Source organism: Amblyomma americanum, chromosome 7, assembly GCF_052857255.1.
Source record: "Amblyomma americanum isolate KBUSLIRL-KWMA chromosome 7, ASM5285725v1, whole genome shotgun sequence".
In the NCBI taxonomy this organism is placed as follows: Eukaryota; Metazoa; Arthropoda; class Arachnida; order Ixodida; family Ixodidae; genus Amblyomma; species Amblyomma americanum.
This window is the reverse complement of record NC_135503.1, coordinates 115,205,649-115,230,463: the sequence shown is the minus strand read 5'-3', so window position 1 is coordinate 115,230,463 and position 24,815 is coordinate 115,205,649. Positions and strand designations below refer to the sequence as shown.

Here is a 24,815-nt window from a genome sequence, read left to right as displayed (position 1 = left end):
TGAGCCTGCGCCCGGCAGCAGAGGGGCTTTTAAAAAAAACGCTTCTTATTTTAGCGATAGTGTTGATCATTTAAGAATAATGGAAAGGATAAAAAAGTAGGCTGACGTGAAAAGTCATGTTTAATTGGGTCAACTGTGCATAGAATTAAAAGGAGTGCCTAGGTCGTGCGATCGCGATGAAAAGTGACACTTTTCTGCAATAACTTCCGCTTCCTGATATGGAGCCACGACAACTTGCACCAGTCTTTTTGAGAATAAACAAATAACAGAGGGAGGGATGCAGCGCTCAGAAAATTTCGAAATTTTGGGGTGTTCTGGCACCGAAACAACCCTCCCTCCCCCCGGTTACGCCCTGCTCACAGATAGATAGATAAATTTAATGACACGAAGGCAAAGATTTCGGCCAGAAAGATTGCTATCTGGCCTGCTACTCTGCACTGGGGAAGGGGAGGAAGAGAAGAAAGAGGGTCCTGCTCACGAAGATACATTAATATCTTTTTTTTTAACTGATTATCTTACCTAATTTTCAGTTTGTTAGGCCGCCCTAACCTCCTGCAACCTCCTCTGCTACGGAAACAGAGTTACACAACTTTTGTGAGGACATCCCACGCTTGCCATACGCAATCTGCAATTTAAATAGTCACCGCCTGGTTATGGCCAATCCCCCTTGTGGGTACGTGCCATTTTGTGAGGGGAACAACAACAATAATGCTCTCGCCTTCACAGCAGGTAAGCAGTGCCCTCTGAATTTTTTTCTTCTCCTCCACAGAGGACGAGGACGAAAACATTTTGCGTGGGCGCGAGCGAAGCCCGCGGTCTCGTGCACCTGTGAGAAGAACGAAGCGGGGACAGCTGTTGCAGGCTCCGTTTGCCATCTCCGCTGGAGTTCTTATCGTTGCTCTCGTTTCCTTGCTGCCCCTCAGGGTCCCCCTGGCTACCAGACGGTCCGAGGAGAAGGTCGAGCCACCGGGCCGCCTCCGAGCTCAACATCGGCGCTTCTCCAGCGCCGTCCCAAAGCCAGCAACGACCACCGACCTGCGGCGCCATGTTCGGCGCCGCGGCGTTGCCGCCGACCTTGCGATCCATACTGGTCGGCTCGTCGCGAAGAAGGTCCGAGCGCGTCGGCACTGCCGGCGACGAAATATCTTCCAGCGTAAGTGCCTCGTCCCTCTAGCCTACAGTAACGCGGAAGGCGCTTACCCTCAATGCAAGATGACGGAGGATGTCCCGTTCTGGACGCTTGCCTAGCTTGTGATGCGACGGAATTTTGCTGCCGTAGTCAAAGGGACCCTGAAATTATTTCTATGCGCATATTCCAGTGCAACAAATTTCTATAGGTGGTCTTTGTGGCTATTCTAGTAAAATTTGAAGCCTCTGCGCGGACCCTATTAATTAGAATGAATTTTTAAAAATCGCAGCTCGCAGTAGCCCACCCGAGTTCAAGCTCATCCCGTCTGCCCACTGACGTCATTGGGGAAGGGGATGCGGAGTGACGTGTGTCGCACTAATCGGTAGGAGGTACTGTGAGCTGCGATTTTAAAAAAATTCTTAATTATAGGCTGCACGCAGCGCTTTCAAATTTGATTCGAATACCGACGAAGACCACCACTACAGATCTGTGCACTATAATATGCCCACCGAAATAATTTCAGAGTCCCTTAAAGGCTCGCAAGGCCTGAAATGCCTGTAATGCTCGAATCTCGGAGTTCTTTGACACGGCAGCTTGTTCTAGGTTTGCTCCCACCCGAGAATCACGATCAGTCGGGTCAAGTAAATCATCTAGCGGCTCCTAATGGCCACCGCTGCGCCAATCCTCACTCCAATTGAAAGTGTAGAGGAGGGCGAGCCAGAGGAAGTGGTGGAAATGGCGGCTTCCCATGGCGGCCATCGTCTTCCACGCCCACAATTCCTTGCGAGACCTGAATGCGAAGCACGGGCTGTCCAATGCCGCTCCTGTTTCTGCACAGTAAGGCTAACAAGCGGTGTTCTGGAGAAGGCGTTTGATGCTGAGCCCTCACAAGGTCGTGGAGATTTAGGAAAACTGATCCTGAGCCTTCTACCCGCGCCTTGGCTATGGCGTAGTGCATACACCCGAGGCTTGGAATGGCGCCCTGGCCAAGGTATTGCGCGCCTCGTTTTCGCACCTCGCATTTGGACGAGAAAAGAGGGAGTGACTTGACAGCTATATCAGCGATGCTCCTTTGGATAGAGGGAAAAAGGCAGTATAGTAATTTTGTGATTGGCATTTCATTGCTCCGTGGCTTCAACTCGTGGGTCGGGTGGCCAAAAGAAGTTAGCCCGTAGTGTTAGCATCGCGCTAGGCTATTCCAAATTCAAGACCTTCATCCTAAGAGTATATTTATTTAGTTTCTTTTGAGTTGCGAGGGTACATTCACCACTCATGCTGAGGTTACTCTGGTAGGCGGAGTAAACTGCAATCATGAAGTATTACTGCTACTTCCAGACTCTTTTTGAGCCATGAAGCGTTCGTGTTCTCGTAGCACACATTTGCACAAGATAGCTGTTTACACCTGTGGGCATCGAGTCTAACCATCATTGTGCTTCCGTCACACGTATGCCATGGCTGGTATGCCGTGGCTGTTTTCCCGAGACAAGCACGTGTGCTGGTGTTATCGGCCAAGATCGGCTAAGCCCTTGTTAAACTTCAGGTCAGGTCATTCCAAGCTTATAAAAGAAGGCATTATCTTGTCGTGCCTCCAATCTTCACTCAAGAAGTCCTGCCATGAAATGATTGGGGAGAGCATTGCAGCACAATCAAACAGATTATGCGCGAATGGCTATCCGGCTCACCTCATTTCCAGGGCAGCGGAGAAATTGCTTAGGCACGCTTCGTCCCCGTCTTTATTCGCGCTGTATCGCATTATGGAAAATTACCAACTAGCCCGATCTGCCACTCTTGAAGTATGGGGCTCGGCCGAGTGCAAGAAATGAAAATAAAAATAAAAATAAAAGGCCGGCATTGGTTCCATATGCGCACAGCATGTCCCATGGGCTCAAAAAAGTGGCAGGCAGATATGGCGTTGACGTCGTATTTTCTGCCCCGAAGAAATTAGGCAGAATGTGTAGACAGGTAAGGCAGAGGCAGGAGGGAAACAAAAGGGCTTGTCAGGTGCGCCATGTTTCCCCTTATGTACCTTGCGAGGTAGGGGTAGTATACCAAATTCCCTTCTCGTGTGGCGCCACATATATTGGCCAAACAGGAAGATGCATCAACAAGCGACTCATGGAACATGAGAACACCAGAAAAAAAGACCCCCTGTCACACGTGGCGGTCCACTGCAGAAGGTGCAAATGCAAACACGAAAAAGAGTACGAAAAAATAAAAACAGAAGGAGACCCTCTCACTAAAGGTGCATTCCGTTGCAAGAAATGCAAATGTAACCCCGACTATAAGAACACCAATATCGTGTTTCGCCATTGTGATAAGATGACGCGAGAAGTTTTTGAAGCTTTTCTTATACGTGAGAAAGGCGCAACGTGCATTAGTTGCCCATCGGTCGCCCTTTCCGAAGGGGAGATTGGATATCTGGCGTCACATGTGGCATGAGTTGACTATGGTGGCGATTAATCTTTCCTAACTCTGTATATATTTTGCGTGTTTTTTTCAATAAACCCAGTTGTTAGTCAGCGCATGTTTGTCTTTACACCTCAGTTTCCACGTCCCGTCTTTGTTGCGCTGTTTCAAAATGGAAATGAAGTGGCTGGTAGAGTCGTCAACAGGACCAACAAATCGGTAATAATATACGCATTGCCAACGACATGCGGTAACCGTAACTTCCGACACCTTTTTTTCTTCACAAAAAAATTTAGTAGAGGGTTTAGCATGGCTAAGCGCGGAATGTCGTACAGTAGGACTAGTTACGATGGGCACTGAAGTCCTTGCGTACTAAAGGCATGTGACCAAAATGCCTTTACCATTAAGACTTCCTACCTAAAGGCTTTTACCAGGAAGGCACTTATAATGAAGGCGTTCACCCTTCATGATGAAGGACCAGAAAAGAGAATTCGTTCATATAGAATGCCAGTCTTACAGTCTTTTCGGTGTGATATTAAGGCGGTACTAAATCTGGCAGAGGCCGATGGCGGGAATGGTCGCTTTATTCCACTTAGTACCCTCCGACCCCCGCCCTCTCTCGGCGCTGCTGCTGCCTTTTCAATCTTTTTATACTCACGGTCAACTTTCTGTGACTCTGCAGCAGCAGGAGACGGGCGTTTGTTCCCTTGACGTGGGGAGTGGGCTACCTCAACTTAGGGGGCTTCCATGCAAAACCTACCTTAACCCTAGCGACACCGCACCGTTTCCCCAACTTCCCGCTTCACCCCTCCTCACCTCTACCCCGAACAACGAACAACCCACTCTCCACAGCGCGGGGACAAAGGCCCGTCTTCTTCCCTTTCCTGATTAGCTTTGGTTACAGAGCCACACAAAGTTGACCGGGAGTATAGGTGAGGCACAGGCTTTGCGCCTTTCTATACTCGCCGTCAACATCCTGTGGCGCTGCAGCATAGTCGAGGCAAGAAATTGATGGAGACGAGCCCTTGTGCCCTTGCGTAGCGTGTGGGTTTACCAGGCCCAGCGACCACTCACCGTCCCTCCAAGTTCCCTCTTTCGCCCCGCCGCATCCCTAGCCCAAACAGCGAACTACCAATTCCACACGGCACATGGACACAGGCCTGTCCCTTTCGCTGTGCTGCCTAGCCACTGCTGCAGAGGCACAGAAAGTCGACCACGAGTATAGTGCACGTCAACCGTCCGGGATCGCGGTATACATTAAAGCAAGAGAAACGGAGTGAAAGACTGGACAAGAAAGCAAGAAGCGACAGATGCAGTAGGGTAAGGATGCTGGTCAGTTGGTGATCCATGACGAAAAGTTGCAGCGCAGCACAGAACAAACGACGCAATAGACGAGTTGGAAGCGCTTGTGTGTCGGTTTGTCTCTGTGTGTAGTTTCGTTTTTTCTGTTCCGCTGCAATTATTCGACAGACACAGCGTCTGTGTCTCCCAATTGTTTCTTTCTTGTTCCATCTGTCGAACAGTTTTCTTGCTTCAGACATGTGCCAACTTGTCTAGCAATCTTCCTTTCCGAAGTAAATTCCATCTTAACCTATTTGAGGTGTGCACACCAGTAAGCTTTCCGGTGCTCGTTTCGCGCAGTCTCGGCCTCCCATCACACCCACGTCGCGGATACGGAGCAGCGTCACCTATTCGGCCGGCGTGCGCAGCGCTTTCGGCTGCTGCTGCGTCATGATGGTGCTGCTGCTGGTACTGGCCGTGCTGGTCTTCCCGCGAGAGAATCCGCCGCGCCATCACATCCCTTGCTGGGCAGAGCCCTGCCGCGCCTACGCCCGCGCCCTGGCGGCCTCCATCAACTCCTCGCGGGACCCGTGCGACGACTTCTACCTCTACGTGTGCGACCGGTGGCAGCCGCAGTTCGGCGGCCGCTCCGTCCTCGAAGACTCGGCGCTGGCCTTCCGGAGCAACGTTCGTGGACGCGCCGCCACGGCTAAGCCGTCGCGAACGTCGCAGGACAGCTACGAGAAGGCGGCCATGCTCTACAAGAGCTGCTTGGCCAAGCAAACCACAGGCGTCGCCGAATTCAAGCAATTCCTCCGCGACCGGCAGCTGCCTTGGCCGAATGTGGACACGCGAGTCAGCTTCCTCGACGTTGCTCTCGATCTGTCCTTCAACTGGCACTTCCCCCTCCTCTTCTACGTGTACCGCCTCTCGGCGCCGGCGCAGTCTGAGCACGGCAGTGCCGAGAACTCGTCCCAGCGGCTCGTCTTCACCGACGACTTTCTGGGACAGGGGCCGCGTGCTCTTCTGGAGGAACGCGGACTGCGCGAGAGCAACGCGGCGCACATCTGCAGCTTGCGCGACGTCCTCAAAGAGGGCGGCGACCGGGAATCGGGCACGAGCTCCTGCGAGTACTTGGACGCGCTGCAGCAAAGAATTCTTGGTGCCTTGATAAGCGGCAAGACACATGAGAGGGAGGACGATTCCTGGACGCAGTACGAAAACCTGGAGAGCTTCGCCAGCGACCTGACGTCGTCCGTGTCCGGCGAGCGCTGGGTCACGCTCATCAAAAAACACTCGAGCGACGCAAAGAACCTCAGCGTCGCCACCCCCGTGGACGTCCGCAACCGGCCGCATATGCGTCGATTAGGCAGCCTCCTCCGCACGGCAGATCCGACGTCCCTGCTTCAGTTAGCGGGCCTATGCGTGGTTCAAGGCTTGGGTCGCTTCGCCAGCCAGCAGCTCGCCACCCTCATCTACGGCGATGTGTCCAGCCGCGCTCAGCGCCACCCCGAGCTGTGCTACAAGTTCGTGGATCACGTGATGCCTCGCCTCCTGTCCTCGCGTCAGGTGGCGCTTACACTCGACAACGAGCGTGTCGAGAAGGCCAACGAAGTGTTCGACGCAGTGCAGTCATCTATCGGCGCCTCCGTGCGCAGCGCAGCCTGGCTCGACGAGGGCGCGCGTCCTCTGGCGTTCAAGACTGTCAACTTAGCGCGCCTGGACTACGAGGCGATCTTGACCGGCCAAGCTGAAGGCGTGGACCTGGCGTCGCACGCCATAGCCGCCATCCTGCCGGATTTCGGTGACGACTTCCTGGATAACCTGAGCCTGATCCCTCAGAAGTACTGGGAAGAGATCCACCGCGGCCTCACACCAGCTACAACGGCCGTCGCCCTCGGTGGAGAGAGTCCCTGGGCATTTCGCGACTTGACGGACACGCTTTGGGCAGACGTGTGGCGGCAGCACGATGCTTCGCCGTTCGCACCTCACACTGCCGTTCTTCCCAACCTGTACATGCTGGAGTCCTTGTTTCCGCCTGACGCCTACGAGAGCGTCAATTACGGCGTTGTGGGGTCGCTTCTTACCCGTCAGCTCTTGACAGCAACCATCTGGGCCGAACGCAGAAAGGGCTGGCCGTTTCCGGCGCCGAGTGTCGGCGGGAAAAACGACAGCTTGCACTGCATTCAGGAGGCATTTTACGACGAGGCGCCGCATAGCGCTGCTGTGAAGGAGGATCTCAACTATTCGACGGCAATGTTTGTGGCGGCAGCATCGCTGAAGCCGCTGTACAAAGCCCTGTTCAATAGTGCGGGCTACCCGGACTGGAGCACCGGTTTTGAGCAGTACACCGCCAATCAGCTGTTCTTTCTGGCGCTCTGTTTTCCGAGCTGCGGCCTGCAGGAGAACCGGACAGGCAGCCAAGACGAGCCGAGCCGATCCTCCTGGTGCAACGTTCCGCTAAGGCTGTTCGACAGCTTCAGTAAGGCCTTCGAATGCTCGCACGGAAAAGGAATGAGCGCGAGGGAAGCTTGCACAGTATGGTAAACGGAGGGCTGTAGCTACTCTCGTTGTTGGTGGGTTTTTGTGTCGCTTTGACAACCAGTCGTTGTACAGGAAAGAACAGACTATAATACCCGATTGGCAGTGTTGATTTTGCTGTTCGTGAAACTGGCTCTGTGGTACTCATTTGCAATTTGACTTCAAATGTTTTACAATCAACGGTTCAGAGCTCGTAAGCATTGTCCTATTAGGTGTGTTAACGTAACCTGCAGTCATGCAAGTATTTATTTGGTATTTTGTGCATTCGTTGACGCCTCCTGGACGAACTGTGCACTTACGAAGGTGTTCACCTTGCCCTTCGTTTCCATGTGTATGCAAGCAAATTTCTTGGGTACACCATTGCTTCCCCACTCGTCTAAACAACTGAATTTTAATGTGAAACGTATTCTGTGCTTTGCAAGGAGTTCCTTAGTAGTGAAAACTTTGTCTGTTGAATACGCTGCAGGATTCGCAGCCTACCTGCGCGTAGCTTCAGATGTACCGAGAGCACGCGGACTTGCCTTCTTGCTATTCTGAACGCGCAAAAACTCTGGGGCCTGAACTTTCGCTACTTTGTGCTCTCCGGTGGTCCAGATGACATCTGTGACTTAAAAGGGCTGCGCGGAGTGTTGTCTGCGGCGGAATTTTCGTGCCAGAAGAGAATTGGGAGTAAATACCACAGTTAATGACTCATAGCGATAAACCACCAGCTTCTGCGCTGGCTTTTCCAGAAACTCCACGTGATGATCAATCGGAAACGAATTCACGCGCTTTGATTAACGAATATTACCTCACGGTTGGTTTTTTGTTCTATTGACATCTCCGCTTAGCACTTGCCCACTTTGTAGTTTCATGCAGAACTCAACGTTTGGTTTTAGTTCTGTTATCGGACCAGCGCTTGGAAAATTCTTTTAGTCAAACCGTTCCACTGTTGCACGTGCTGGCTGTTTTTTTAATGACTTGCAAAAATAATTTTTCACCTTGTTCTGGTGTTATTCTTCCCTGTTATATCACTTGGTTTTTATTTCTAGTTTTTGTTTTTTTACCACTGCTTCTCATATCACGTCCACGAGTGCCACGAGTGCGTAAAATCGCCGCTTATTGGTGTGTGTTTTGGGTACATATTCAGTGTTAAAGCTGTTCCGGAATAAAGTTCAGCGCCTGTGCCGTCGTCTTTTCTCTTTCTGCCCCCTGTCCGCGTGTCTAAGCGCTTTCAACCACAATGGATCAGGACCAACTAGCCCGACATCTACACCTGTTGAGACGTTTTTTACATACTTCCATCCATTCAAAAGTTCACTGAGAAATAATACACCAGCCATTTCTTTCACAATCGAAAGAAAACACACATCAGCACATTATGTGACCGCTAGCCGCAGCTGCTTTAATTTGCAGGGCAGTAATTCTCAAAAATTGCTTTATTACTCAAATGAACGTGTGGTGCACTTTTTCGCTAAAGTTGCAGCACCACCTTGAATACACTGAGAGCCCAACTACAGTTTCTGTCGCTCTTTATATCTTTCATTTCATTTTATTTCACCTCGACGGCAGCGAAATGAAGTCTGGCACTCACCATTGCGTACACATGCTAGAGTGCGGTCTGGCTATCTCGGAGGCCATATATTCAAAGAGCAGCAGCGAGCGCCTCTGTGAGATTCTCTGTGTACGAGCTTCGCGCCGCCACCACGCCTGAATGCAGCGGCGCCGCGGTCGCGGACGCAACATTTGCCCTTTCCCGCCTCCTTCCTCCTCGCCCAGCGGCGCGGCGGCTCGGAGCAGCGGAGCGCGCGGCTGCGTCGGCGTCGACCAATAATCCCATCGGCGTGTCTGCACTTGCCGACCTGTGTGCGTGTGTGCTCCGACGCGACCGCTCTTCCGTAGAAGTCCGCCGCAGTTGTGCTCGTCAGTGCAGTGCAGTCCCGATCTCCAAAGCCCGTCGTCCCTTTCTCTGAGTCGCACCCCAGCGTCGCGCAGCGCGAGCAGCAGCAGCAGCCAACCGGCGGATACCCGAGGAAAAGCTGCCCCTAGCCCTCTACAGAAGGAGCCCCGAGCAACGAACGAGCCGGGGCCCGAGCCGCGGCCATCGCTGCCTTGCGCAGCAGCAGCTGCGGAGCACCGAAGGACGGCCGCTGCGGATAAGCCAGGTATGACATATACGTCGCAATCGCGTTGCGTTCTTCTATTGCCACAGCTTAATTCGTCGATTCCGCCGGAGTTCGTTTGCAGGACTCTCGTTTTTTTTTCCAAATTTTTCCCGCTGCCTCTGTCACCTCGAAAGTGCGCATCGGCTACGGACTTCTCAGAATGTGAGAATCGTTTCGAGCGAACGATATGAATTATCTTTCGTGTACTTACAGAGAAAAAAATGAATGGGCATGTTTCGCAGCCTGTGGTGCGCAACCTGGAGCGGAGTGTATACACAAATACAGTTTGATTTTTAGGCAGGTCCGCTTTCCAATTTGGGAATTACACCCCATCGACACTGCTGCTCTCCGAGTCTCTGCGGACGCCCTTTCTGCATCGTGCAACGTCATCTTAGCGAGACAGCAGAAGAAAGCCTTTAGGCACGTGTTGTGACCAGTGACTGACGAGGAAAGGAATGAATGGGCCTTGAATTGGCATCATAGTCGGCCATTGCATTCCCTGAGGTCCGTAAACATTCAGAGGCCCGGTAATGAATTACGCAGGCCACTGTGATCGACAGGGCTCTCGTTTCCGCATCGTGCGTATACTGTGCGTGTCAGTGAGCCGAGAGCCACGACCTAAAATAGCCCACCCCCCTTGTTCAGCCACCGGCGTCTGACTGTCGAGGGGAGGGGCCGTTGTATATTTTTAGGGGCCACGTGCATACGTCGAGCGCGGCGCGTCTTCTTCGAGCACTGACGGCTTCGGAGATCTTCGCCGCCGGACCGCTCGTTCAGAAAAAGAAAAAAAGACGGCAGCCCGTGGTGCTCCAAAAGGTCGCTAGTGGCAGCGGTATTTTTCCGTACTTTCTATCGCGCTCCGCTTCGACCGTTGAGATCGATAGCTGTGTAACTTTGATGAGCACTTCGTTCTCAGGTTGACTTTCTTGCGCATCTGCTGTGACTCGTGAGCATTGTGCGTCGGAGGCGTAAGCTTGGGCTGGTTAGCGGACCGCAAACGCCGTTCAATTGATCGTACGCGCGCTCGGTTTCGGCCCGTCGTCGCTGCGACGGGGCCGGTACGGCAGTCGGGCGCTTTGATAACCGGAGATGCAGAAAAAAAAGAGTGCGGAAGCCGGAGCCGCGCCCGTACTTGCGTCGCGCCGCCCTGTGCAGTACACCTATAGTACACACGCTGTTGCTGAGGCTACTGCGCAGGATGCGCTTGCGTCGTGCGTCGGAGGAGCTCCGCGGTGTCGCATTCGCCACCGCTCGGAAGTCGCGGGCAGCCGCGCAGCGACGCGAAGGCAGCGCCGACTGAAGATCTACTCTTTCGCAACACTCGGAGCCGCCGTTCCTGGGGAAGTCGTCTTGGCACTTGACGTCATACCACAGTCAGTGACACTGTAGCGGTCAAACAGTCCCATGAGCGTTGGAAAGGGAGTCGAGGTCGGCCACTGAGCCTGAGCGCATTTGTGCCTGTTGGCGTGGCGGCGGTCGTGCCTGCTCGTGCCACTGTTCATCATTAGCCTAATTCTGCTGCAGGACAAAGGTCTCTCCCAATCCCTCCAACTAACCTTGTCCTGCGCCAGCTGCGTCTATCTGGTCCCCGGAAACTTCTAATATCATCCCCCCGACCGACTCAACGCCCCCTATATGTGTGCTGAATAAAGATCAGTGCGTATTCGAGGCTCACAACGTGAGCACGGGAATGCAAGGCATAACTTTTGGAGACAAAGAGCAGCCTATAGCTTGCAGAACGAGTTGACATGCTAGCTTAAGTACAGGGCAGTGAATACAGTTGCGAATGAAGTTTAATGCTCAGAACAGATAGCCATTACTCTCTGTGAGTGATAGCATACAATTGTAGCGAAGAAAAACGTAATATAGAGCGGCAGAGAACGGCTCTGTAATTTGCTAAAAACAGGGACTCTATGAAAAAGGAGCTCATTGTGACTGCTTTTTGGGTGGTCAAAATTTTGCCACGCATGTGATGCATATTTAGGGCGACCCTGTGATTTTCTCCGCGCTAAAAATCGTACCCTCTATTGGCTAAACGAGCGTAAGTGGGACTCCTTACACAACTGCCGCGTTGCCTCCTATAGGTATACTATAGGGCAGATCAGTCTCGCTAATTTGTTGTGATAGGAGTACATGGGCTCGCAGGTGTGCCGATTGAACTACCCGTCGGATGTGAGCCAGCTGGTCTTGTACACAGCGTTGCGTGTACGCAGGTGCAGCGTATTCCTTTTTATCGTCTGTTACGACATTTCGTTGACTCAAAACAAGTTATATTTACGTAGCGCTGCTCTGTAGCCCTCTCCTTTCCGACTCTTCCCGTGCATAACGTTTTGCTCCGAGCATTTGCACCGTGCTGAATTTTTCATCGCGTCTTTAATTTCGCAACTTTTCTTCGCGTCAATTTGGCCCCAGGTCCAGCGCGGGGCCTCTGAGGATTTGGCCGAGGTTACGAACAAAGGTGTTCATCCTGAGTAGAGATGACATGCTGGGTGAAAGTGTAGAGCAGGCGATTATACGTCTGTGCCCTGTGGGGCACTAGTGGGGAAGTAATGAAGTCCTGAATTCATTTGTTCCTTTACTTACTATGTCTCTAACGTTCAGTAGTAGGGCAGTAGTGGACCATACACTGTCGCGTTTAGGGGTGCATGACGGGCAAGTTCGTGTGTTTGCTGATAGTCTTGATCGACTGCGTAAGTAAACTATAGCGAAAACATCAGCTCAGGAAGCTCGAACGAGGCAGAATTTCGGGCAGCCATTCTCTGTCTCGCTAAAAATGCACAGCTGGAACTCCGTATCCGCTGCGGTAGAGATGTGTAGCACAGCCATGAATTCGGTCTGGTGGCATGTACGTTACCCGCTAGGGGCACGAAGCCAGCTAGACGCATGCGCAGTAACTCCGACCCGGGCGCCGTACAGCAGGAATAATTCATCCCGCTCTTACGTACTTTTAGGTCTATAAGGCATGCAGACTGCTTTCCTGAAAGTCAGCACGATTTCCAATATCTGCTTCTGATATCAGATCGGTGCCAAATATCGGCACCGTCAGTGAGTGTGTCTGTACTTCAGGGGCCGATATCATGAAGAACCATATACGTCAGGATATCGGCAGCTCTAGTTTGCTATACCATAAATACCTCGCGCAGCACCCTAGCGCAATTGCCATTACGCGTGACCACCCATTTCGAGTGCCGACATCGCCGGCGACTACCGTTACGGTTTCCGTCGTTACCGAGTCCGCCAGGCGTTAGCGGCGGTGCAACGGTAGTAAGAAGTTGCGTAAGAGCTACAAAAATACACCGCTCTCAATCAAACTCACTGTGATGTGCGTAGTGACGGCGCGTGACCCATTAAGACGCATAGCTCGAACTCCTGAGCTTGTTCCGCGCTATTCGGATTGGTCGCAGTGGAAGTCAAGACAATGAATGATGCAAACAAAGCCGGCTTCATTAGGGAAGCGGTCGGAGCAAATTGACTTAGGCCACATCGCTGACCTTTGCGATCAATAGCCATGCCGATCAGCCGTCGGTGTGAAATGGTCATGGACCGCGGTGGACACTGGCGAAGTAATTTCGCAAGCCTAATCAAACCCCGCTCTAGGTATTGCTTACCCCAGCAATGCACGAATTTAGGTGCCTTGCGCACTGAAGCTGTAATGGCAGAGTCGCTCTGAACGACGCCTTGCGGCTGCTTTCAGTGAGCTCGAAATGGCCGTTGGTGCACATCTCTCGCTAGCTCTCTTCCGCAGTGTTCACCCGTAGAGGAAGGTATCAAACATTCTATTCTAAGCGTGTGGAATCACTGGCGCCTTTTGTACGGTTCTTCCTAGAAATATCAGGTCATCTCTGTTACAGACACCAAGTAATTTTGTTAACTCCGTGCATTGAGAGCAGGCTCTGATGGATGCTTACTATTATCCTTGGCAGGCGTCATTGTCTGAAATCCCGTAGTTTTATTCTGGCGTTCGGCCGCGGAGACGTTTGGATCGAGGTGAGATGCAAAAGACGCCCGTCTGCCGTGCGATGTCGGTTGACGTTGAGGAAGCCCAGGTGGTTTTAAGTAATCCGGAGTCCTCCACCACGGCTCCCCACACTGCCTGGGTGCAGACACAATATTAATCCGTGCGCACAATTAATCAATTCGCTGCTGTCTGTGCTCATATTGCTGCGAGCACAGCCTGCGTCACGCTCGTTGCTTCTGTTTTCAGTAGCGGCGACGTCCAACATTTAGATGCACTTAAGCGAGAAGAAACATTCCCCCCTCTGTGCCCCCGAGGTTTGAGTGAGGGGGGGGGGGGGCATTAAAATGAGAGGTACGGCTATCCGTACACTGGCCCCGGCACCCTGCTGTGTATTCCTTTTCTGCACCTTTTCCTGCTAGTGTCTCCTGCATCATTCTGTTTGTGGTTACAACATGCTAAGACTCCGACGGTCGCTGAGTGTTCAGTGGAGAGAGTCCTTCACGAAGCTACACATTCCTAAAAACGTTTCCAGTTAGAAGCTGTACAACTGGCCCAATCAACCACTCGTATCGCGGGATTTTCATTACTGCATGACATTGTCAACAACGGCTATAATGTCGAAAGGGCTCAGTACGGCAGCTGGTCGCTTGCTTGCATTCGCCGAAAGACTGTCCTTGTCCCCCCTCCCCCCCCCCAATCCCCCATTTTTTTTTTTTTTGCTGTCGTGCACGTCGCGTCTTTTCTGACTGGGTGCAGTGTACGGCGAATGAGGTACTTTGGCATCGTGGATGTAGAGTCCTCGTTTGTTATCTTAGTTTATTTGACGCGTGATTCCCATAATATCGCGGTGAGCTTCATGACAGCACTCTACCATAAGAAAGGCGAAATCCCTTGCATTTTGAGAGTGTAGTAAACGTCGCTGTTAGCACGGCACACATTCGAGTTACGCCGCATCAGCAGCTGTGGCAAACCAGGAAGCTGCCCCGCTTCTCTTCTGCAGCGAACTGACTCGTTTCTTGTTTATTATTTTGCCTGTGTATTGCCGTCAGACGCCTCCGGCTGTTTGCCTAGATGAAAACTGGGGAGACACCATCGAACGACGAAGTAACAACGCCAGCCCGGAAGAAGCCATATGGTGTGACGTCATAGATGACGTGCGTCGTAAATCGATGGAACGCATGAGCGAGCCGTGCGCACAACACATTAGAGGGTCGCGAAGGGCAGCAGGGCACTGTAGTTTTCCTTTTTTCTTTTTGTCTTCAACGTTGGCGGTTGACACTGCATGTATTGTGTCCCGATTTCCCGATACCGTACTCCCGTGAAAGACCTCTTAACACTGACTGGTTGAAACTATTCTCTGCGGGACTTTTTAAAAAGGATCCTTGAAGTATGCACGAAGAGAAAAGACTCAAACCGCAATGTTCCCTCGGTTTACGACTAGAAATAATAAGCAGCGGTGTTCGCAACGACATGCGTATGCAGCCTCTCTGACTATTAACCGGAACTTGCGAAGCGCTACTCGTTGGTGGAGTGGGCTCTGTCGTAAGTTAGTTTTATGGCCCATCAGGCGTGAAAGCAAGTTTTTTTTTTTTTTTTCAGAGAGTACCAACAAACTCTCCCCGTTTCTTGTCGTTTTTCGCGAAAAACGGGCACCGAGGGAAGCCAACGGTGGAAATTGCATTACCATCGTCGGGCCACAATGGGTGCCCTTGAGAGCCCCGCCGAGACGCCGGCAATGGTGTTGGCGCGATGGATGCCGGGTTCACTCCGCCATTCACTATTCCGCGCTTCGCTTCCTTTCCCCACTGACGTCTTTGTGTTGCGCTGCATTGTGCTGCACATGGTTTGCGCAGCTTTCCTTTCGGTCCACCGTTTCTTTCTCAAGCACCCCTGGTCGATTTATTTCCCTTACCTTTTTGTTTCCTTTTTGGCCGAAGTTGACGCTGCGATTTTTTGTTTTCACGGTGCTACGATGATCTTGACTTTCTTTTTTTTTCACTGTATAGTGATCTTAGCAGTATAGTGATCTCAAAGTCGCGCCAGAGGTAACTAAAAAAAGAATGACAATGCGAGGCAATTTATTATATTGCTGGTTGTCGTCGTCATTGTAGGGTGCGGGTGATATTTTTTTTTTTTGCTGAAAGACGGATGGCGAGTTCACGTACTCATGTCATCGTCACACTTCGCGTGTACTTTATAATGTTTGGACTTTTTTTTACAGAATTTCTTTTTTTCACTGTGCGACCGAAGCGCTACAGGAAGGAAGGGAGTACTCACTGTCTTCCGTATAGTTATCTTTTCAAGAAATGCGCTTCTTTACGGACTCTCTGAGCACTTGCAAGTTGTTTGCTTTGTCTGAATAAGCTGTTTTCTGGTATACTGCTGCATACGTATTTGACTAAACATGCTTCAGAAGGAGAACTTTGTGGCAAGTTCCTGAAGGCGTAGAGTTCAGTGGCTCGTAGCAATGGAAAATGGTATAACACAAAATAACTGTCGCACCTACGGCGGCAGAATTTTTTGTTCGTATGTGCTGGGGAATATCCGAAGTTGAGAAATATATCTTATCTATAGGCCGGCGAACCGACCTTTCTCCAAATTCTGAAGAGGATACAGCTTCTATAGCCGTTTTCCTTCCCTGAGCCCGTGCTAAAAAATTTGGCAGTGGCTTAGCTTGGCTAACCCTGGAATTCAGCGCAAAGCAAGGACGCTTGCTCTCAGCGTCTCAGGCTGGTCGATGGCAGCTGCGCTACACGCTCGCGACAGCCGTTCTAATACACCCACACGACCACATGGCTATGACGTGGTATCACGTGGTCTTACGACACCCCCATCGTATGTCATCACGTGGCTTCACATCACCCCATCGGATGTTCTTATGGTCAAATGTCAACTAAAGCTCGGGGGTCAAGGGTTGGACACCATAACTGTAACACACATGGTCATACACAGCTAATGTGGTTGGGGCTGAAGGTCGTTCAAAGTCATTCTCCGGCCTACGCGACGACTGCTTTACCTAGCGTAGTGAAGCTTTTCGCTCAAATATATACCGTGTGGCGCTGGCTCGTCTCAGCCACATGTCACCATGAAAGCAGTTGCCGTAGGCCTTCGATGCGTAATCTTAAGCTAATTTTGCGGCTTGGTCGGAAGCTGGCCACCTCGGGCCTGTGTTCATGACGGCGAGAACGCCAGCAATTTTCTTGCAGCTTTCGAAGCTTTTCGAAGATTTGCGTAGGTATGGGAGACAGGTTTTCCGCAATCGCTGTCGTTGTCAGGAGTTGCGTTTGCGAACAGTGTGCCAGCCTTGCTATGTGTTAGCGGGTAGTTCCTGGTAATCCCTCCGCATCGTTATTTCCCTAATTACATTTAGCCTCCCCCTGAAGACCCGGTTGATGCCGACGCTTTTTACGGGGAGAAAAAAATAGGGCTCGCATTGTTAAGTTTAACGTGTCATATGCGTACATCTGTGAACCTAAGGGGGCTGCTGGCACGGTTTACAAGCACTATGTCGGTCACTTATAAAAGAGAGAGAGACAGAGATGGAATGCGAGGAGGTTAACCAGTAGGTTCCGGTTAGCAACCCTGCATGTGGAGCAATGAGAGAGGTGTAAAAGCTGAAGAGAGGGCGGCTGCGTTTTTATGGAGGAAAAACGCTAAGGCGCCCGTGTGCTGTGCGATGTCAGTGCACGTTAAAGATCCCCAGGTGGTCGAAATTATTCCGGAGCCCTCCACTACGGCACCTCTCTCTTCCTTTCTTCTTTCACTCCCTCCTTTATCCCTTCCCTTACGGCGCGGTTCAGGTGTCCGCCGATATATGAGACAGATACTGCGCCATTTCCTTTCCCCCCAAAAAACCAATTATTATTATTATTATTATTATTATTATTATTACTATTGAAGTAATAAGAGGGGACAGTCGGCGGCACTGGCACAAGCTGTCTCGCAAGAATGACACCAGCAGCGCTTGGCTGGACTTCAAGGGCTGCCGATAGCTCTGTCCACCGCCTGAGGACTTTGGTACTCCTCTTCAGGCCAGCATCTCAATCTCGTGCATAGTACAGCGTTTATCTCTTAGCACTAACTACAAGGCACACACTAAGTAGGTGATACATTGTCCCACCAAAGCCGCGGGTATCACAGGCAGGGCTGTCGGCCATAACACTGAAAGCGTAAGGATGTTCTGGAAGTTCCGCCGAGGCACAGAAAACAAATAGGCGGCGCTTTCATTAAAAGTGCTAGCTGAGCTAACTAGACGGTTCAGGGCCATCGGATACAGCCCGCACCAGTGGGTTGTGCAGTTGTGGGAACTACTCCTGAAGTCGGTCTAGTCAACGCCTGAATATAAACCCACGAAGAATGGTTTTTTGATGTAGCTGTCCTGCCTCACCCAGCATTGGAGCGGACGCATGGGTCGGTCAATTCCTCGGATTAAAAAAAAAAACATCAACAAAGAAATGGCTGAACGGGAGTAATAGAGAAAAACAAACAGTGTAAGGCGCAAACCTCGCATCGGTGAAGCAGCAGTGTAGGCAGCCTCCGAGATCGGTAGCGGCGGCGTTGAGGAGGAGAGCGAGTTCGTGAGTGACGGGCGGTGGCTGCGCGCTCTGACGCGCCTCGCTGAGGCGCGTTGCGCGGCCGGGGTCGCGCCAAGGACGGCCTCGTGACCGGCGGCGGGACGCGCACGTGCTGGCGCGTGCTGCGCCCTCCCCCTCTCTGCGCCGCTTTCAGCCGGCTCGCCGAAGGAACATTAGCGGTGCTCATAGGCTGTGCGAAAGCGGAGCAGACGGCAGGGAGCACGCCATAACGGGGGCACCGTTGGGGGATATCGATCTCCGCGCGTAATTGCCGCAACCCGGTGTTAACATACAGTGCTCCCAAAGGATGTGTGTGCGCCTTGTACGTACTCAGTTCCGAGAAAGTTCCCCGCCGCTGTCTCTGCGGATGAGTATAGCAGCTCAATTGCGGAATGCGAAACGTGAAGGAGGTGGGCGTGGCGATAATGCCGCGACGACACCCAGCGCTTAAATTTATGGGGCCACTCTATATAGTGTTTCTTATCTCTGTCGGGTCTCCTCGGTTGCTCCCGAGCTGACGCTGGTATCCGCGAGGCGAGGTAGCGGCGATAGTAGTAATGACTTTATTTTCATCACAAATGCGCGCCATGCCGGAGGTCTGCAGAGAGAGATATGCCGTAGCGACAGCTTGACGAGGCCGCGGGCCCCCGCGCTGGCATTCGGCTTACGCGTAGCAGGCACAACAGAAACGCGTGGATATAGGCGAGGAAACGACCCATAAAATAGTGGTGTACGCCATGAAAAGGGAAAAAAAGACATTGCTTCTTAATACAACTAGAGGACAAGCCGGAGGGAAGACGAGATTTCTTACTTGGCTTGACTAGCGTTGGGCGTGAAACTTCGATGAAGCCCCAATAACGTCTCTTTTCGACGCCAACAGCTGAAAAAGGATGTGGAAGTTTCCATACCAGCCTAACGCCGAACTGTGTGTGTGCGTATATATATATATATATATATATATATATATATATATATATATATATATATATATATATATATATATATATATAAAGATCGCCGCAGCTACCAACTTTGAGGTACAATCCACTTTTTAGGCCTAACAATAGCCACGCCAAACACGAAACGTCGTCTTCCGGGCATTCCCGCGGCGGATAAATATCTAAGTGCGGGGTGGTCCACTGTTGGGGTGAACAAGCTAGGGTGTTCGACGTGCGTTCGACTTGGCCGCGCATCGCAGCAAAGTGGCTTGCGCGCAGAAGCAGCTGAAGGTGGTGCTTCTCGTCGTCTGCCACCTCGCTTTGCTGCTCGACCGGGACGGGCGCACGGCCGTTCCGAAGAGCGCATGGACATGCATGGAAATCATTACATAGCCACGGCTGACAACGACGTAGCAAAGTAGGTGAGCAATGTTCACAAGGAGTTACCGCAGAGGATACGCACTAAGAACTCTGAGCAGGGCTGTTCTTTCTTTCTTTCTTTCTTTCTTTCTTTCTTTCTTTCTTTCTTTCTTTCTTTCTTTCTTTCTTTCTTCCTTTTTTTCTTTCTTTCTTTCCTTCCTTCTTTCTTTCTTTCTTTCTTTCTTTCTTTCTTTCTTTTCTACTGAAGTAGCTTCGAAGCTCTGCGGAACTAATGTTTGCTGTCTCGTGCTCTTTTCTTTGTTTCTTAATGAATGTCTGATGCGGGAGGTGAGCAGTCCTGGAAATGCACATCGCGCGGTGGTTACGTTTGGTCTTCCCGAGAGGGATCTCCGCTGAGGAAAAACGCTTTTCGGTCCTCGTTTACTTCGATCTTGGCGCTCGAAGCCACTCCCGCCACCTCTTATGCCATCGCACTATTGACCGCGGCCCTGTCGGTTCGATTTCCGGCCTACACGAGTGAAACATGCAGGCGCAAACGCGGGCAGAGCACGCGCGTTCACCCGTCGCACTGCAGGGTTGAAGGTGTGAGTTCGAGGTCGTGGGATCGAATTTCAGCTGCGCCGGCGGCAGCATTTCGATCGGGGATAAATGCATAAGACGCTCATTTGCTGCGCGGTTTCTTCGCGCGTGAAAGTATCCCAGGGGGTCGAAACTTATACGGAGCACTCCCCTAAAGCGGCTATCGTATGGCCCCGTGTGCAGTTTAAACGTTCAGCTAAAACCGAATACTATACTAGTACGCTCGCCTTAGTGCCTCGCACTTTCGACTTTGCTGATTAGTTTACTTCTGAGTGCTAGCCGTGTCCGTAGAAGGAAATAAAGAAAACTGCATTTATTGTGCCCGATTATTTATCGTTCTCGAGCAACCGACTGGCAATGCCTGCTAGATTAAGTATACGTATTAGCGATGAAAATGAAAGGCGCATTTCGCGCCGGCACACAGCGGCTGCAATATTGAAGCCAGCCAGCCAGACAGGAAGAGAGCGGGAACTTGGCCAGGTGCCAGGGGAGGAAAGCTCCAGCTCGTGCGCGCACGCAAAACAAACGTACGCACTCGCGCAAACCGCGGCGCAATGGGAGGCTGCTGCGCGTGCCTTTGCCGCTGGCCCGTGAAGAAATATCGCTGGTTGCGTCGTCATTGCGAGGGTCTGTCGGCGCCGCCTTCGCTTTCGCCTCCCTGGCTGCAGTCAGAAGAGGGGGCACCGTTTATGTCTTTCGCAACGCTGTCTTTCTGGGGGACGAAGATGTGGTGTTGCTCTGCTTTCCGCACGGAAGAGCGGGCTCAATAAAACGGGTCGGCGTTTACATGCCAGTAGTGGCGGCGACTGTAATAAGGCTGCTGCACAGTAAAAAAAAAAAAATAATGAAGATATAGGCATTTGCGCAATACGCTGAGCGCTCTAACCACCGAGCCACCGCGGCGGGGGGGAAAGGAGACGGGTTTGGATTAAACTGACAGCGGAGCTGGGTTTGGGAAGGTTAACGGTAACGTTAAGAGACGGCTGCGTCGTTCTGGGAACAACCTCGAGTTAATGGCATATCTGCCAACGCTTCGGATTTTTTTCCCGTAAAATGTACGAATTTTGACCCGTCTTACAATTTTACGAATCTTGCCTGAAATCTTACGGTGAAAAATTTTATTTACAATATATATATTATTATTATTAAAATCTTATTGCGGTATGTCGCGCCGCCACGAGAGGGGGCGATATTTTTTTAGGATATCATTAGCAGCTACCACGTTGCAGTGGCTTTGGTCGTTTCTCGGGAGGCCGCGAATCCATCTGCAAAGCTTGGATACCGCCAACCTTGTATCGCCACCGGAAACCTTGCCGCATTGGCCTTTGTTCGCCGGTTTGGACTTGCATGTCAGACTGGCCGCCTGTCTTTCTTTCTGTGTGGCGAGCTGCCACGTACGGCGCGTTGTGACTCCGTCGTTTCGTCACCGTGGCGGCTTCGCGGTGATATGGCTGTGTCGAAGCCGCGACAGGACTCCCGAGTGTTTTTGAGATCGTACACCAAAGAGTTCCCATGTCTCGTGCCGTCGAACAAAGGGGAGAAGTTCGGACTTTGCACCACGTGTGCATGTGATGCAAACATTTCGCATGGTGGCAAGTCACACATACTTGAAGGTCCACATATCGGTTCGAAAAAGCACCAGGGATACGCGCGGGCTGTGCGCCCCCCCCCCCCCCCCCCCCCCTTTTGAAGCCTTGATATGAAAGTAAATACGGTCGCTGCAGAAGTTTTTGAGATCTTACACCTCTGAATTTGACATCAAGAAGCGAATTAGACATTAAAAATAGTGAAAAAGTAAAAAAAGTGAAAATCTTTCGATTTTTGATCCTGCCAGGTTGGCAGGTATGTTATTTGCATCCTAGCAGATATAGTAAACGGGAATGGACACTGGCGGGACACGTACTGCTGGAAAAAGAGCAGCAGTGTTCTTTCGGGCAACGGAGTGAACCTTAACGGAAGGAACCCGTGGACAGTAGACGTTTTCAGCATACCGGAGACGTACTACCGGGGACGTATACAGGTTGACCGGACCCCTACAGCGCATGCGCAGTGGCGTTGTTAGGGTGAGGGGGAGCCACTGCGCGTGCGCTGTAGGGGTCCGGTCAACCTGTATACGTCTCCGGTAGTCATCATCATCATCAGCCTTACTACACCCACTGCAGGGCAAAGGCCTCTCCCAGGTCTCTCCAATTAACCCTGTCCTTTGCCAGCTGCATCCACCCTTTGCCTGCAAACTTCTTAATCTCATCCGCTCACCTAACCTTCAGCCGCCTCCTGCTACGCTTACTTTCTCTTGGAATCTACTCCGTTACCCTTAAGGACCAGCGGTTATCTTGCCTTCGCATTACATGCCCTGCCCAAGCCCATTTCTTTCTCTTGATTTCGACTAGGATGTCATTAACCCGTGTTTGTTCCCTCACCCACTCTGCCCGCTTCCGGTCTCTTAACGTTACACCTATCATTGTTCTTTCCATGGTTCGCTGCGTTGTCCTTAACTTAAGCTGAACTCTTTTCGTTAGCCTCCACGTTCCTGCCCCATAGTAGAGTACCGGTAAGATAAAGCTGTTGTACACTTTTTTCTTGAGGGAAATTGGTAAACTGCCGCTCATGATCTGCGAGAACCTGCCATATGCGTTCCACCCCATTCTTATTCTTCTAGTTATCTCCCTCTCATGATCCGGATCAGCTGCCACTACCTGCCCTAAGTAGACGTATTCCTTCACAACTTCCAGGCTCTCGCTGCCAATTGTGAACTGTTGTTCCCTTGCTAGACTGTTGAACATTACCTTGGTTTTCTGCATGTTAATTTTTAGACCCATCGTTCTGCTCTGCCTGTCTAACTGATTGATCATGATTTGCAGTTCACCTCCTTTGTGACTCAGCAAGGCAATGTCATCAGCAAATCGCAGATTATTTAGGTATTCTTCATTTATTCTTATTCCCAACTGTTCCCAATTCAGGCCTCGAAATACCTCCTGTAAACAGGCGGTGAACAGCATTGGCGAGATCGTGTCTCCTTGCCTGACGCCCTTCCGTATTGGAATTTTATTGCTGACTTTATGGAGGACTATAGTAGCTGTGCAGTTGCTATATATATCTTCCAGTATTTTGACATAAGGCTCTTCTACCCCCTGATTACGCAATGCCTGTATGACTGCTGAGGTTTCCACTGAGTCGAATGCTTTCTCGTAATCAATGAAAGCTATATATAGAGGTTGGTTATATTCTGCGCACTTCTCTATCACCTGATTGATAGTGTGAATATGATCTATTGTGGAATATTCGTTACGAAAGCCTGCCTGATTATTTGGTTGATTAAAGTCTAACGATGCCCTGACTCTATTAGCGATTACCTTAGTAAATACTTTGTAGGCAACGGATAGTAAGCTGATCGGCCTGTAATTTTTCAAGTCGTTGGCGTCTCCCTTCTTATGAATTAAGATAATGTTTGCATTCTTCCAAACTTCTGGTACAGTCGAGGTCATAAGGCATTGCATATACAGGGTGGCTAGTTTTTATAGCACGATGTCCCCTGCATCCTTCAACGGATCTGCTGTTACCTGATCCTCCCCAGCTGCTTTTCCCCTTTTCATTGCTTCTAAGGCTTTCTTTACTTCATCTTTCTTTACTGGCGGGATGACGCATTGCTGTGCACTGCTGTCTTTCTCATTAACGCTCTGATTACATTGGCTACTGTACAGGTCCGTGTAGAACTCTTCGGCTACGTTAACTATCTTATCCATATTGCTAATGACATTGCCCTGCTTGTCTCTTAATGCATACATCTGGTTTTTACCTATGCCTTGTTTCCTCTTCACTGTTTTTAGGCTACATCCATTCTTTATAGCATGCTCGATTCTCTCCATATTAAACTTCCTTATGTCGGCTGCCTTGCGCTTATTTATTAACTTTGATAGCTCCGTTAGTTCTATTCTGTCGGTAGGGTTAGATGCCCTCATGTCTCCGGTATGCTAAAAGCGTCTAGTGACGGCACAATAGGAAGTGTAAAGAGACGAGACTGAGAAATTGGCCGGAATAGGGCACCGCGAACGGAATAGGCACGCGAGGGTTATTCAATACTATGAATTCAGTTGCAGTGCAAGGGGTGACTTTTCACTTCTGCTATCACTAACAAAACTCGCGTTTAATTGGACTGTACGCGCTCGTTGGATATCTATAGTAGATGCCCTTGTATGCAGCAATGGACCTAACGTGACTAGTGGGGACAGTGACTGATTACGGGTATCAGCGTGCAGACGCTTTTTCACCACAACGGTGGAACCATCGTACGCGGAAATCCTAAATCACTACAGAGGATAGCGTATCCTCCACCACACCAGCTATAAACGCAATATGAGGCAGTCGGTTGGCGTAGACTGCAAACAGGAAGCTTTCATAACTTACACATACTTCACAAAATGTTTCCGAACCAGTACGCGGACACATGCAAGTGGTGTGGAGCCACCCGCACTTTATATCATATTACATGGGAGTGTAAAAACAGTTATTCATTCCATGAACTAAAAGAGCCCAATGCGGAACAGTGGGAGAGCCTGCTCACCAGCAGCGTGCTGGCGGTCCAAAAAGGACTGGTCCAGCATGCGTATGAGGTAGCACGACTCAGTGGGGCCCTGGAATAAGGGCACCACCCCTGGAAGACTCGGAACATGAAGACACCCGTGTCCCGCTGAATCGACCAATTTTTGCCGCCAATAAAGTTTTTCTTTCTCTCTCTCACCGATTTGCAAAGTGCCCGTTTCGTGCAATTTGAATCAAGCACTATTCATTTCGGTGGTACCTTATTTCAGGGCTGTAGTTGTTCCTCCAGTGGATTGCTTTGAAAAATTTGCGACTCCTGCGAAACTGTGAGGGAAGATGAGTTTT

At 50.9% G+C, this 24,815-nt stretch overlaps 3 protein-coding genes across 6 annotated transcripts in view; 2 read left to right on the top strand and 1 right to left on the bottom strand.

Moving 5' to 3' along the window:
- Window positions 1–18,887, bottom strand: part of LOC144099489 (uncharacterized) — a 79,826-nt gene extending 60,939 nt beyond the window's left edge. For 2 of the 3 annotated variants that reach the window (XM_077632835.1, XM_077632837.1), the window contains exon 1: window positions 17,963–18,881. Coding sequence is in view for 1 of the 3 variants with exons in the window: in XM_077632831.1 (XP_077488957.1) it covers window positions 17,963–17,969 (7 nt within the window). In the remaining 2 variants the exon portion in view is untranslated. Of the gene's footprint in view, window positions 1–17,962 lie in introns of all 3 variants that reach the window. The other variant, XM_077632831.1, reaches the window with a different exon arrangement.
- LOC144097401 (neprilysin-1-like) lies at window positions 843–8,405 on the top strand. Its single transcript, XM_077630131.1, has 2 exons — window positions 843–1,153; window positions 5,177–8,405. The coding sequence occupies exons 1-2, from the start codon at window positions 1,046–1,048 to the stop codon at window positions 7,361–7,363; spliced, it is 2,295 nt and encodes a 764-aa protein (XP_077486257.1). The 5' UTR covers window positions 843–1,045; the 3' UTR covers window positions 7,364–8,405.
- LOC144099487 (uncharacterized) overlaps window positions 9,105–24,815 on the top strand; it is a 145,286-nt gene continuing 129,575 nt past the window's right edge. For both annotated transcript variants that reach the window (XM_077632827.1, XM_077632826.1), the window contains exon 1: window positions 9,105–9,501. The gene's annotated coding sequence lies outside the window, so the exon portion shown is untranslated. The remainder of the gene's footprint in view (window positions 9,502–24,815) is intronic.